At 37.5% G+C, this 13,713-nt stretch overlaps 1 protein-coding gene across 1 annotated transcript in view; it reads left to right on the top strand.

Annotated features, from left to right (window-relative positions):
- Positions 1 to 238: 238 nt before the first annotated feature.
- Positions 239 to 13,713, top strand: part of hspa12a (heat shock protein 12A) — a 32,268-nt gene continuing 18,793 nt past the window's right edge. Inside the window, exons 1-5 of the mRNA XM_053332817.1 lie at positions 239 to 310; positions 2,581 to 2,708; positions 10,175 to 10,361; positions 11,780 to 11,884; positions 12,129 to 12,245. Of these exons, the coding sequence (XP_053188792.1) occupies positions 239 to 310; positions 2,581 to 2,708; positions 10,175 to 10,361; positions 11,780 to 11,884; positions 12,129 to 12,245 (609 nt within the window). The remainder of the gene's footprint in view (positions 311 to 2,580; positions 2,709 to 10,174; positions 10,362 to 11,779; positions 11,885 to 12,128; positions 12,246 to 13,713) is intronic.

The following is a 13,713-nucleotide window of genomic DNA, read 5'->3' as shown; positions in this document are numbered from 1 at the left end:
TAAGGCTCCTGATAAGCCCATTCTGTTCGTTTCCAGAAGCTGTTTCTTAGCTAAATTCTGGCCGATCGGAAGGCTACAACAACACACCATAAAACAAACTTTTGAGCCGAATTTGATCTGAAATATAACCTTAAAAACATATAACAATAAACAATCTCTAAAATGATCTGTAATTAGGATTAAGGTTAGGTTTGGGGTGTGACATTAATATCTCTCTCTGTCTCTCTCTGCAGATGCGATGGCTAATCCTTCTCCAGCAAAGAGCATGGGCGACCCTGGAATCACCCCACTGTCTCCCTCACACATTCAGGTAATTCAATCTCTAACACACATGTACTCATTTCTACACTTAATTGTGCTTTATGATGATCTATAAGTATAATCTGCTTTCTTGTCCTGCCACACGATGTCTGTCTAGTATAGAAATGGTTCATCCACATACTGTCCAGCGACTGTGAGTGAATATCAGTGGAGAGTATCGTGCAGAGGCAAACACATTACGTCCATATTAGAGTGGAGAAATAGTGCTGTTCCCTGTGGTGCTGCCCAGCTCAGTGTTATTCATTGCTTCCTCTTCCTCACTCGTGTATTTTTCAAAGCAGTTTTAGTGGACCACAGAGGAAGGGCCACACTGTGTCACTGCAGCAACAAACAGGGAGAGTTAATCATTTTTCACAGTGAATGATGATGAATAACACCAAGCTGAAGTCATGACATCACTTACTAGTTTCTGAAACTCTATGAAAGCTCCATAGTCTAAAAATATCTACAGAGTTCAGTGTTCTCTGTCCTGCTGTTCTTATAGACATGTGAACTCACCACAACCATTCTACTCACATACTTTATGTTGCACTAGGGGTTTATGGGAAATGGTGTTTGGTAAAGACAGAAGACGGAAAAAACTAAAATAATGAATAAACAATGATATACTGTAGATAGTTTTTAGACATATGATGTGAGACATACTGAGGATGATTTGTAGTTATTTGTGTTGTTACTAATTTTGAGTACCACTAAGCAGGATCAGTGGGTTAGCCAGCTCTCTGTGGGCTTAACTCACATTTTCAGGTATCATGTAGCTGGATATATTACCATGGTAACAGATGCTAAGCAGCTAACCCGATCTGGAGCAGGTAAACTTGAAAGGATCAGATCAAACCAAAGCTGCCAACATCACCAACACTGACCAATCAGATCTCAAGAAAAAGCGAGTCATTATTCCTACAGGATGCTGACAAAAGTCAGTCAGTCACATCATTTTACTGTTCCAGGTTTACAGTCTGATTTTAAAACAGGGGTAGTTATGACTCTAAACACATGAGTAAACATGTGTAAAGTTTCATTCATTCTGGGAGCTGACAATCCGGATGATTTTACACTCTGATTCTACCTCTGTAGCTCAGAATAACCTGAGACCACTATAGACAGTCTGACATGACTTCTCATATGTGCATCTAGGGTAGGTGATATGGGAAGAATCAAATTGACCAAATGCCTCAATATCGATATTTTGACAATATTGTATCGGTGCTTTCACAAAATATTTACACAATGAGATTTTTGATAAATAATCATCAGTAATGTGGATATAATGACAAAGTGGATGAAGGCAGATAATTACATTTTTACTGTAATGCAGCCTTGACTCAGGAGGTAGAGCGGATGTCCACCAATCAGAAGATTGGCGGTTTGATTCCTGTCTCCTCCAGTCCGCATGTCCATGTGTCATTGGGCAAGATACTTAACCCCAAATTGCTCCTGTTGCTGTGCCAACGGTTTATGAATGTGTATGAATGGTTAGTTTCCTCCTGATGAGCAGGCTGGCACCCTGTGTGGTAGCTCCTGTCATCAGTGTATGAATGTGTGTGAATGGGTGAATTTGACATGAGTGGTCATAATGACATAAGTGATGATAAGCACTATATAAGTACAGTCCATTTACCATTTAAAAACAAGAAAAGACACTTATTCTGTGTCATAATATTACAATATTCAAAATCTACGACGATATCTATAAAGTATCACAATATCAATATAATATTGATTTATTGCCCAGCCCTATGTGCATCACATCTTCAGAGTTTGCTCACCATCCAAAAAAAAGAAGCACACTAAAGTCATATATAATAATTCCCACATGTATTTTAAGATGCAGCCTACTACTTTTAGATACTTTTAAAATATGTAAATCATTTCTACTTTTTATAAATCTGATTCTATTTATGTTATTTGATTATATTGTTTACATGTCACCTCAGTGAATATCATGTTTTTCTGTCACTATAATAATAATAATATTTTCCCCACAGGTATCAGGTTACATCTCATATCACATTATTACTTCATTGCCTCTTCCACACGATTGCACGTTACTGGAAAGCCCAGAGATAACAAAACTAAATGATCACCAGCTTCATGATGTCAGTAATTCAGGATCACTAGTGTTAGAGTCAGTGAAGCAGCTAATGTAAAGATAGTCAGACTAAGCTAAATCTTCACCGTGGTTCTTTGAGTGAATATGTCTTCTTCAGTCTCATCATCATGTCTAACCCTGTCTATCTGTATATTATCTCGGCACAGCAGAACGACACAGACCAGGTCCCATCAGGTCCGTCCTTCATGGTGGTGGTTGCCATTGACTTTGGCACCACGTCCAGCGGTTATGCTTACGCCTTCACCAAGGAGCCAGAGTGCATTCATACCATGAGGTAGGCCAGCACTGCAATGCAGACACTCACTGAGAGGTGTGGAGGTGGGCTGAAGCTAGAGCAACACAGTCTGACTTTGCCATCTGTGGCTTACCGGCTTTGAGCACAGTGAAAAACAGTGGTGCTTTCTTTGCATAAGCAGAATAAAATGATCCAGGAGCTATTTTAACAATATAAAACATGTCTGACCTGCTCAAAAGCTATGAGTCATTTACTTTTTATTCCCCCTAAATGCTGGAATATCCTCCCTGAGGACCAGAGACGTGCTCAGGCTCTAGTTTCTTTTAAAGTTTCTTTTCTACTTCCTCTCAATAATATTCAATTCATCCTTTGTAACTGAAAAATCCAGATGTTCCCAATCTCCTTTTATGCCTGCCGTAAGTTACTGTTATCATTATTACTATTTGCATTATTTACTGCTGCCATCCCCAGCATTATTCGTATTCATCTCTCCCCATTTCCTCCTCTGTATTCTTGTGTTATCACATTATTTTCATCCTATTGTCACGTAAAGCACATTGTGTTTTCCTCTGGGTATAAAACCTGCTTTAGATAAATACAGTCCACCTTGTCTTATCTAACAGAACAAAAAAGTAATGTGCATTAGGGGTGTAACGATACACCTATCTACATTGATACATTGATTTAATGAGCAATGAGCCAATAGCATCGATGCAAAATGAAAACATGAATCAAACATTGATCATGTAAGACGCACTTTTATTTTGAAATTTCAAACAAAAATTAGTATAGTCACTATTTTCAATAGATCAAGGCCCAGGTCACCTGACAATCACATGATGTGTCAATTCCATTCAGTATCTACAGGTGTACATATAAATGCAAAGAAGATAATGGTGTATACTACAAATGTATATACCATATGGGGTTTTTTGTCCAGCACCTGATTTTTTATTCCAGATGTGCGTATCTATCACACCTGTCAACAATCTCACGAATGCTCACCTACTCATAAACAGGTCAATATAAATGCTACAAGCAAAGCCCACAGAAAAGTAAGAGAGGTTTAGGAATGGAATAGAAGCATGTTCTTGCATGAGATCCAGTGAATGTAGAGGATTTAATGTAGCAGTGGGATTAGTACAGTCTCTGAGCAGCTCTGCAGCTGAACAATACTGTGTGACTAAAACCTCAGTGTGCCTTTTATTCATTACAACAGAGTCCAGGAGGCAGCTCAGTCACATAGACAGTCATACCTCGATAAATCCTGGGTTTATTCTGTTGTGGTCCCACATATAGTGACAGTCACTAATGGGAAAAAATGTGTAGTCAACTTCATCCATTGCTTATAAATGAAATATTAAAGAATAGGAAGACATGTGTGATGCATACACCAAAAAATAGCTGTGCTAATGTTGACTGTGCAGTCACACAGTAATAGATGTTGTGTGGGTGTTTCTCCCTCCTGTTTCCCTGTTTTAGAAACGATCATTTAACAGTGTAACAGATATGATCTGGAGCAGTCAGACTAATGGTGCGTGTCAGCGTTCGTGAGCTTGTTATCACAAATCTTAAGATGCTCGTAAAACACTCCGTCCTCATTTAGCTGCATTCTGGCACGTTGGCACATAGTTCACATTTTGGTGAAATTAGCCTGTTTGCTTTTCTTCTTTTTGTTTTTTCTAACAGAGAGTGAGATGAGAAGTCATGTCTGTGTGTTAATAAGTTGGAGTCAGGACCTGTTAGCTAGCTAGCTATCTTAGCATAAAATCTAGAAGCAGCTAGCCTGGTACTGTCTATAACACACCAAAAAACATCTCTAAACAGTGAAAATGACAACTGGTGATTTTAAGTGGCACCATATGCTAGAAAGATGTCTTTATGAATAAGCGCATCCACCTGCCCAGCACTGTTTGCTAAGAAATAGTCTAAAGTATGCAGCTCCATCGTTTGTTGTTTTGACATTTCTGTTTGTGCACAGATGAAACAAACAAGATATAACATATTTATTTAGAGCGTTTGTTGATGTGGTTATGAAGTTAGGACAGAGTCAGACTAGCTGTTTACCCTGCGTCTATCTTATTGCTAAGCTAGGCTAATTCCATGTTAGCTTCTTTTGCTAAATGAAAAGACGGTTTTATAGAAAAGCGTGGTTATATTCCTCAAAGTAGGGAAATGTTTGTTAACTGAAACTCAGGTATTGTATTGGCACTAGTACTGACAAATCATATCAGTCAAATCAGTCCAAAGATATTCAGTTTACTGCCACAGAGGACTAAAGGAACCAGAAAATATGATAATTTAAGAAGCTGGAACCATGGAATTTTGAAATTTTGCTTTTTTTTTAACGACTGAATGAATAATTTAATAGTTTGTAACTAATCCATTAACAATAAAAGTAATAATAATAAGAATGTGTGTGAATGAGTGAATGAGATGTAATGTAAAAATGCTTTGAGTGGTCATAACGACTAGAAAAGCTCTATATAAGAACAGTCCATTTAACATTTACCATTTATTTGTATAGCACCTTTCATACAAGAAATGCAGCTCAAAGTGCTTATACCAAAATAAATGACATACAGCAAGTGCTTAACATTAAAAGGATGTAAAAGTAGCATAAAACAATATTTAAAAAGAACAAAAAAGAAAGATGAAAGAAAAGAAACATTAATGTAATATAAGGTGGAAAATAAAATAGCAATAATTTTAAAATAGTAAAAAGTAGAACATGGGAAAAGTAGCTGAAATAGAATAAATACAATATATAAAATCAAGTAAAATACAAAGTTTTAAAAGAAGTTGTATCTGTATAATTCCTTACTGCAAGCTGCTTGCTGCGATGGCGTGACATCTAATCTTATTTGTTTCTTATAGTTTTGAAGCTGTGCTGTCTATATGTAATACAGGTTATAATAGCAGTAAGTTATTTATTGTCATACAGGAGTTTAGACATCTAAATAATAAATAACGATAGACATTTGAGCAAAGACCCTTATTTGTCAAGTCAAATCTACATGGACAGTAGTTTTCTGTAGTTTTTCATTTGTAAAATGTAATGTTGTGTAACCTTTTATCGAGGCATTCCACTCTTTCTGTCCAATGTTAATGAAATTTGATATTAGCTATGAAAGAAGCTGGAGTACTACCCCCCAAGAGTCCCATGACCCCCCAGGTCAGAGCTCTTGGCCCCAGTGCCAGGCACCACAGGGGTTAACAGCTTCCATCCCACCACAGGCTGACAGGTGTTTAAGTTGCAGCTCATGTGTGATTCTTCACATTCTTGGCATTGCTCCTCTGTGTTGCTATTATTCATAGTGTTGCACCACATGTCCTTAAATCCTTCTAATCTTATCAGCCAAATCGGGCAGTATGGTGTGAGTAATACGGACAGATGTGAAGAGCAGCAATTATCCTGCTTCTCTTCACATTTGCTCTCCTTAATGGAGTCTTACCTACTGCGCTGTTACTAATGTGCTTCTCTCTTTTGTGTGTGTGTCTGTCTGTTTTAGACATCCATTATATTTGGTTGCAAAGTGAGAATACTTTTTTATTTTGTTTTTATTTATCTTCATACAAAGTTCAGTAGACCTAAATGAAATCAATATTTACTGTAAGCACACTTTAGGCTAAATCCATAAAAAGATTGTACTGCATTCATGACTGCGACTAAAATAGTGTAGAATTCATAAAGCAAACTGTGCTGCCAAGCAAATAGTATCACAGTGTGTCTGTGCCATTTGCATGTATGCAAATTAGTTGGGCAAGTTGCTGCAGTTCTTCTTGTGTGGATTTTGGCATCTCAGCTGCTTCTGTCTCTTCATGTTAATCCCAGACTGACTCCATGACTTCGAGATCAGGACTCTGTGGAGGCCAAACCATCTGCTGCAGGACTCCTTGTTCTTGTTTGTTGATGAAGATAGTTCTTTATGACTCTGGCTGGACATTTAAGCTCATTGTCAGACTGCAGAATACATTTGAGACTGATCAGACTCCTCCCTAATAAGAATCTTAATATCTTAAGTGTAACAGGATTACAGATGAGGTGCAGTTGAGAGTTCAGGTAAACAGAGTTGGCTGATGAGGTGGGTGAGGCTGACTGACAGGAATGGACCAGAGGTGGGGTGAATGAAAATGAACCAGAGAAGGCAGGTAAATGAGAGCAAAACTGTGACTTCAAGTGCCTAAAGCTTTTTCACAGCATTGGCATAACCAGGGACTTATGAAGCCCAATTTTCAAAATTCACAAATTTAAAACATTTAAATGTTGAAGTTCTATCCAATCTGCTGATGCCTGACTATCATGCTTGAGACTGGGGTTTGTTTCCCACTTGGGCCAAAAAGATTCACGTGTGACACTGGGTGCTGTAAACCCAGAAGAGCGTGGGGAAAATTTTGGGGGATGAATGTAATGGATGCAGTTGTAAAATATAACCATAACCATAAGCCTAATTTTGAAAAAAAAAGTTCGAAATGTGGGAACATAGAGCTGACCCCCTGTAAATGATGCTCTCCTCCCATTCTCCACTTTCAGGAACTGCATGTCACCATCCTTACATGAAAGGCCCCCTTAAAGACTAAAAACAAGAAAACCTGGGAGATTGTTGTCATTCCCTATGAACAAAGCTGTACACTAATGCAGTGCTGCACATATTCCAAAATGCAAATACAAATGGATCAACTGTACAAAAGCTCATTATGATCACATGTACAATTATAAACTATTGTGTTAAAGCCTCATCTATAACTCAAAATGATGCCAATCAGCATCAATGCTCACAAAAAGTATTTTCGTCTTCTTTTCTTGTAAAGACTTGTATGATAATAACACTCACTCTACTTTTTTTGAATCCCTTAAATGAGAAAAATATCCATCAGGCCTCTGGGCATTGCCTCAGGAATCCCTCCTCACACGACTCATTAACTCTAACCTTCAGATAATATTGAATAAGATATTTTCAGTCAGTGCTACTACATTTGCAGTGAAAACAGCTCCAGATCCTCTTGATTATTTAACTTGGATGGAACCCTCCTCTACCAAAATCCTTACCAAAACAAGGGCTGCTGAGGAAAAAGCACAAAGGCAGCACAGAGGCTGCCTGTATTGTATCAAAGAGAAGGTTTTTAGTTTCGAGCACGAGATTCTTGAATAGCTGTATGGGAGGGGAGGGGAGTGTGCTGTGTGCTAGTACGAGACATTCCTCCCAGTATAGAAGCAACATTAGCATTCAGTAGCTGTCTTCACTTGTGAGAGAAACAATTGAAGCAGGAACCTGATTACTGGGACAACAACCCCAACCAAAATACAGAAAACAGTCAGAGGTGCTGACAGCAAGAGATGAAAGCTAAAGTCTTATCTCATCATTTCAAATGTCTGTCAGGGAGAGAAGGTTACTAAGAATGAATGCTCTACCTGTTTTTCTACCTCAACTGACCTTCTCTCAGAGAAATACATTCATAATTGATAGAGCAGCATGATCCAGTGGATGCTTCAGTCAGTTGGAGCAGTGTTCAGGGTGATGTAAGGTCAGGCTGTAGTTAAATAATGCTGAGTCAAGTTAGAACAGGTAGCCTAGCTTGTTGCTGGTGTTCTGACTTAAAGGAGAAGTCTGGTGTATCTTATATTTACAACTTTTAAAAGAAAAAAATAATGCAATTTCCCTCTTTAATAAGTAATAAAACATGTTACTCAGTTCACTACATTTACCCTCCACCATTTTTATATATATAATATTTTTTAAGTTTGATTTTCTAATACAGAAGAGGTATTATTTAGAACATTATTTCATATTATTTATTTATTTGTCCACTAAGACTTGAAAAGAGAGCTATTATTTTACAAGTTGATTTTTCTAACACAGAAGAGACATTATTTCTCTCATTATTTTATTCCAGATATTTTACATTTATATATATATACATATTTATTATTATTATTTTTTTTTTAAATTCTTTTTACAATTGAGGCATAATAAAGAAAGTTCAGTAACCTCTGAGAAGCCTATCTGAATTTCTGTCTTTGAGAGATATTGTTTTGTAATATAACAAAATATTCCATCCATACATATAAACTTTAAATATATTAAAATTATAATGAATCTTTGAGTAAACTGTGAGTATCATTTAAGTAGGCTATCTCGTGGCCGGGTCGAGTGTCCTCTTTTTTGGAAATCAAAATATGGTCACCCTAAAATATATCCACTATATTTTACCCTCAAATATTCCACCATGGAACAAAAAAGTAGTGTCCATGGTACGCAAGTTCCTGCTAACAATCCTACAATGCAATGCTCCACATTTTAAAGATGTGAAAGCTATCGTCACATGACTCTACAGCTGATGGTTATGACACAAAATGTTGATGATTAGTTAGTGTCTGAAGTCCTGATTTGCTGCTTACTACTGAGTGAACTATGTAGTGTTTATTATACAGGGAGCAGTGATGGAGTGAATAAGGGAGTGATTTCAGACACAGCCAAGGTCTTGCTGCTAAAGTCTTACATAGTCTGGTGTGAGCAGTAGCTAGGGTGGCTAACGTGACGTTAGCACAAAAGTTTGTGGTGGACAGGCACATCCTGAAGACAAATAAACACCTGCTCAATATAATTGTTGGCAAAATCTTACTGTGTAATTAACTGAGTTAGCTTTTTAATTGAACTACTCTTGGCTCTTACTGTGGCATTCTTTTTTATAAATCATTATCTCCTAATTACCACTTGTGGCAACAGTAGATGCTGTTTAACTAAATTACAATGGTTTACTTTAAATGTCAATAAACGATAAAGTATTCCCTCTGTGTAGTACTTTCTGGTAGAAATCCTAACAACTGATGCAGTGTAAATACATACACTTAAATTACTGTGTTGTTTGCATTAGTAGTGACATAGTCATATTAACTGACTAAAAAATGTTGTGGCTCAATAAAGATCATGCTAAAGAATAAAACAGTCTCAACCACATAGGGAATACAATTACAATAAAAACATACACAGGAATTAGTTTTTCAGTTGAGTTTAAGAACAACAAAATAAAAAAGATATCCCACCAACCTCATACTTCTTATCAGCTGAAAACAGTTCCATTCAGATCTCTCAAATGAGTTCCTCTTCACATCAGGTGCTCTTGGCCTCTATAATCCCAACATACACTTCTCCCAAGGAAAGAAGATAGCACTAATAATAGCTGACCTCCATTTGTGTAGATAGAAATACTGTGGTACCTCAATTAGCCTACAAGCTGAGCTCAGGTGGCTTTTTGAACCTCGTAAAAATATTTACAACTTATCTGTCAACGTCAGAAATAAGCATGAACTAAAAACGCAGATGTATAACTGCATGTGCAATTGATGGAAAAGTCCCAAAAGAATGTTGCTTAAGTAGTGGGAAATTATTAGTTATTAGTTATTCAAGGTGCTGACAGTTCCAAAAATGTGTATGTGATTAATATAAAAGCAGATATACAGATTTATGATACAATGCATTAATAAGTGGTTTGTTTCCTCTCAGGCGTTGGGAAGGTGGGGACCCCGGTGTGTCCAATCAGAAGACTCCTACCACAATCCTGTTGACTCCAGACAGGAAGTTCCACAGTTTTGGCTACGCGGCTCGTGACTTCTATCACGATCTGGACCCCAGCGAGTCTAAACAGTGGCTGTACCTGGAGAAATTCAAAATGAAGCTCCACACCACTGCAGTAAGAACACACACACACACACACACACACACACACACACACACACACACACACACACATACACACACACACACTGCTGACACTGCAGCACACTGCTGACTTTTTTCACTATGAGTGACTGTTGGCTCAGATATTTTACTGCCCATAATTCAGCGCAGGGCATGATCTGGATGATGCCATTACCATCAGCAGTACACCTCTGATTCTGCTGAGTTGTTTAAATCAAAGTCATGTCGGCAGGATCAGAGCACTTCGTTGGTCTTTTAAGAAAAATTCAGAGCAGGCCCATTTACAATTGTTCATCGAACCACAGTCATTTTACAGCGGTTGTAATTATAGCAACACTTAAATAAAAGTACAGCTGATGTTGATGTGAATGCTGTTCCACCACGACAACAATAAACATGAATCAATGAGTAGTCAGAGTTTAAATGGAGACAGACAAGAATAATATAATAAGAAGTACCACTAGCAGCCCCTGCTGGTGTTCATTACAGCTTAAACACGTCTTTGGAAAGAATAAAGCACTGTTCATATTGACAGTTGTGTTGTCAGTATGGTAAGAATATAAATATAAGGTTTGATATGAGGGTGGTGCTACAGGAACGGTTGGATGGTCATTGACTTCTAAAGTGGTTATTTTCTGAGAGCATAAACATTCTCAAAAACATTCATCATGGACATTTACCGTATTAAATGTCTTCTGAGCAAAGTTGACAAAGAAAGGTTGAGATCAGAGATTATATATTTTATTTATTGTGAATAAAACCCATAAAAAGACCTAAATCCACAATGAACTGATTGTACAAAAAGTATTATTTATCAAATTCTGATATATCCACGACCACCATGAACACACACTGTAGTTTATTTAGACTCAATCACACACACACACAGTCCTGCTGCCTGTAAATTTACTAGAACAAATGTGGATTAATCCACTGCTGAAAATAGTCCCAAACAAATGCACTAGTATTTCTTCCTATTTGAGTAACACTATAAAAATACAGTCAGATGTAAGTCTTCAGTAGAAACCAGTGTGTCACAGACAGGACAGGGTAGCTAGTCTTTTCATGGGACTTGTTGACAATAACAAAAATGTATTGTAACACCAGCCATAGGCTATTCTTTTTAGCCTGATGATGGACCAAAACCACTAGAAATCCTCTTCTGGTCACCATGAATATTTTATGACAGTGTGGCCAGTTGCTGCTGAGACACTGTTTTGATCAAAGTGTTGGATTGACTGACTTGACCTGACCTTGCAACAAGGCCAAAAAGGATAGCTGAAAATGTCATTGCAAATCTAGACCTCATATATCTGCTATATGTGACAATAAGTCTATGTACTGTTCATCTGCCATGTTTATTGTAAAGCATTTATTAAACTCAGACTTCAACTTCTCCCTCTCAACCAGAATCTGTCCATTGACACAGACCTCCAGGCAGCCAATGGGAAGCGAGTGAAAGCTCTGGACATTTTTGCTTATGCGCTGGCCTTCTTTAAGGAGCAGGCACTAAAGGTAACACACTTATCTCATGTGTATTCTGTTGTATTACATACACTATGTTATTTTATTTGGTTGCCATTGATATATTTCAATTCTGTAGAATTTATTTTCAATAAAAGGAAGTACTCAAAAAAACCTTATCTGACTTGTGCAGGTGTTACCTTGTGACATAGTGAGTGGAAGGTAATGGAGAGCAAATGAAATGAATGCGCAGTGACCTCGTCTTTTCTAACCCACTCGACTTTTCATCCTGCAGGAGCTGAGTGATCAGACAGGTGGAGACTTTGACAACAATGATGTGAGATGGGTCATCACTGTTCCTGCCATCTGGAAAATGCCTGCAAAACAGTTCATGAGGGAAGCTGCCTATAAGGTGGGCTGAGAGGCTATACTCATATATCTTACTAACACAAAGGACAGAGAGAGAAGGAGACAGAGTCGCTGAAAACTGGATTTAACATTACAGTAAGATAAAAGAATGTCTGTTTTACAAATCTATTAAAGAGGGAGAACATACTGGATGCTCAGGGCTGCTGCAGCTCCACCCAGTAATCAAGACTCCCTGTCATACGTGACTGCCATACACATACAGTGACCTACAGACTGTGTTAGAGGACATGGAGATGGAGCCAGACTGTCATCAATACAGAGAGGCAAAGACACACAAAGAAAGGACAGAAGGAAGGAGAACTAAAGAGATAAAACCTCAGGACCAACAAGTTAACACTTCACACACATTTGAATCAATGCAAATACATCTTGCAGGGCCCTTTGTGAAGTGTTCATTTGTTACTTATGGATTTTCTCTTTTGAGCTAATCATCTATAACACACATAGAGATTCAATTTTCACACAGAGAGGATGTCACATCCAAGCTGGCCTCTGTTCCACTAGTTTCTGTAACTCAGTGTAATCTCACTCAACATGTCTTTCATTGGTTGTCATTAAAAAGCATATACTTTCCATATTTTAGGACGTTTTTATTTTAGATGCCGAAATCTTTCTTTTAATCAAGTTAAACAATGATTAATTTTTTAGCGTGAAACAAAAAACTGCAGCTCCCATGAAAAGTTACTGGTGCAGCAGTGTGGCTACATGGTTTCATCCATATCCATAAAATTCACGTCTAAAGTAAATTTTCCACCTTTTTAGCTGTAGTGTCTATTGCCTAAGACTTATAGATTTTTAGGGTTTTTATTACAAAATGTCAATTGGATGATGAATGACATTACTTCTATAACAGAATCTGAAAGTTGTGGTTTCACTTTGGCTTAATAGTTTGGTGTCATCTGCATAGAAATAGAGATCAGTAAGGATGTTACAGATGGTGACCCCTAGTGGTAGCATATAAAGACTGAAAAGTAGTGGACACAGGACAGAACCTTTTGGTACACCATATTGAAACCCTGTATTAGTTGCTAACAAATGTGTAATAAATGAATATTGAATATGAATGAGTTGTCAGGACAGGTAAGGGGATAATTACAGGGATTACGACCCAATTTATTGTGGGATGGACTGCATTTTCTTACATAATATACATAGTTATTTTTTTATATTTTTTATATATATTTAGAACACAATTAGATCAAGCAGAAGTTCTAGATTGGCTTGCAGGGTGTATTGTATATTCTGCTATCACTACTCATTAATTATACACAAGGAATATTTTGTGATTCCCATTTGCTGTGAAATGTAGTCATCACAGAAGCTTGTAGTGTTGTCTGCTACTCCACTGATTCTACTTAGTATGATCTCTTTACTCTTCCATATACACTATGTATAGGGTTGCTCAGCTCAGAATCTCAAGAAACAATGACGCCTTTGTCTGCTTGGTGACA

This window comes from Scomber japonicus, chromosome 14, assembly GCF_027409825.1.
Source record: "Scomber japonicus isolate fScoJap1 chromosome 14, fScoJap1.pri, whole genome shotgun sequence".
Taxonomy (NCBI): domain Eukaryota; kingdom Metazoa; phylum Chordata; class Actinopteri; order Scombriformes; family Scombridae; genus Scomber; species Scomber japonicus.
Note: the sequence above shows the minus strand (reverse complement) of the source record. Positions and strands in the feature narration are given on the sequence as shown.